Below are 1307 nucleotides of genomic sequence, written 5' to 3'. Positions count from 1 at the left end.
TCCACACTCCTAATACTGCCGCAGTATTTTGGTCTTTGTATCCACCTGCTAATCAATTGAAAATAACATACATCCAGAATTATGAAGATGATAAGGTACAGTTGATATACACTATTCCTTCTTAACGTGAGGGTGGCTGTGTTCACACTAGGCGTCACATGACTACCCTGCAACTCTCAGGTGCGAAGTGACGCTGTTACCAACACGCAAAAAAAAAAAACTCTCAACAGACGGTCTCATTCCTTCCTTTCAGAGAGAAGATGTGTCGGCTGTTGTTGAACTGTTTCAAGTATATGACACCTAAGAGCACATTGAATTGGCACCTAATTTTTTCCTCGTAATATCCAATGGAGGCAGTCACCGTAGACATGATATGAAAAACGCAGACGCGTAACACCAAGAATGCCGTTGCACCGGTGAGCGAACTTTTACGATCACCAAACTGCACCTGTGGCTTAGACCATAAAATTCAAAGGTGCTACATATTTTTAGAAGCTTTAAATACGACGCAAAGTGAAAGAATCGTTGCTTCCTACCGCTGGTTGGTAAAGCCGCATTACTGAATTTATCACGAGTAACGCACAGTAACTGCTACCTCATACACTTAAGGGGAGCAGTACATATGATCCTCCCTCCTGAGTATTCGCTATGAATAACCACAGTAACGTCTGCTTCATTAGGTGATTGTCTCTGGTACCAACGGCCAGTGCACTATGACAAGCCAAATGATTCGTCAAATGGTTGGTAACATTTCATCTGCGTTCCTTTACATCGTCAGCACAATGCATACATGCTGTTGCAAAACACTGTATGCGTAAGAGCAGTCACCGGATACATCACAACGTGAAGGTATAATAGTAAGCATATGCATTTACTGAGGTACAACATCTGGCATCCCTTTGTTTGACATAGCACAGCAAATACTGCTGAACAATGCAGGAGCACAAAGAAAAAATTTTTAAAAATAGTATTTTTTTTTTCAGGCTCAGCAGACATTAATATCATTTGCATGCCACACACATTTGTAAGAACGTCACACCGAAATGTATATGTTTGTCAAAAACACAAAGATGAAAGAGGATAGCGGAACCACATCCATCAGTCGTTATTGCAGTGGTCGTAAAATAACTGCATACGATAAGAGTCTATCTCCAATGCATCTTCTCGAAAGTTCAACTGTACCCACTAGGCAACTGCAAGCACACAAAAGAGGGAAGTGGCACAAAGTCGAAGATGCGTCCATGCAGCAGCCTCAGACAGCCGTTACTTATGCAATGCAACGCAAAAAAAAAGCTTCTGCTAGCTTA

The 1307-nt window shown here is 41.7% G+C and overlaps 1 pseudogene across 1 annotated transcript in view; it reads left to right on the top strand.

The window, feature by feature from the left end:
- The first annotated feature begins 1043 nt into the window (after window positions 1-1043).
- TEOVI_000649900:pseudogene overlaps window positions 1044-1307 on the top strand; it is a 404-nt pseudogene continuing 140 nt past the window's right edge. Inside the window, exon 1 of the mRNA in view lies at window positions 1044-1307. Coding sequence covers window positions 1044-1307 — 264 coding nt within the window.

This window comes from Trypanosoma equiperdum, assembly GCF_001457755.1.
Source record: "Trypanosoma equiperdum strain OVI genome assembly, contig: ctg_1270, whole genome shotgun sequence".
Lineage (NCBI taxonomy): Eukaryota > Euglenozoa > Kinetoplastea > Trypanosomatida > Trypanosomatidae > Trypanosoma > Trypanosoma equiperdum.
The sequence above is the reverse complement of the archived record's forward strand: the minus strand, read 5'-3'. Positions and strand labels throughout refer to the sequence as shown.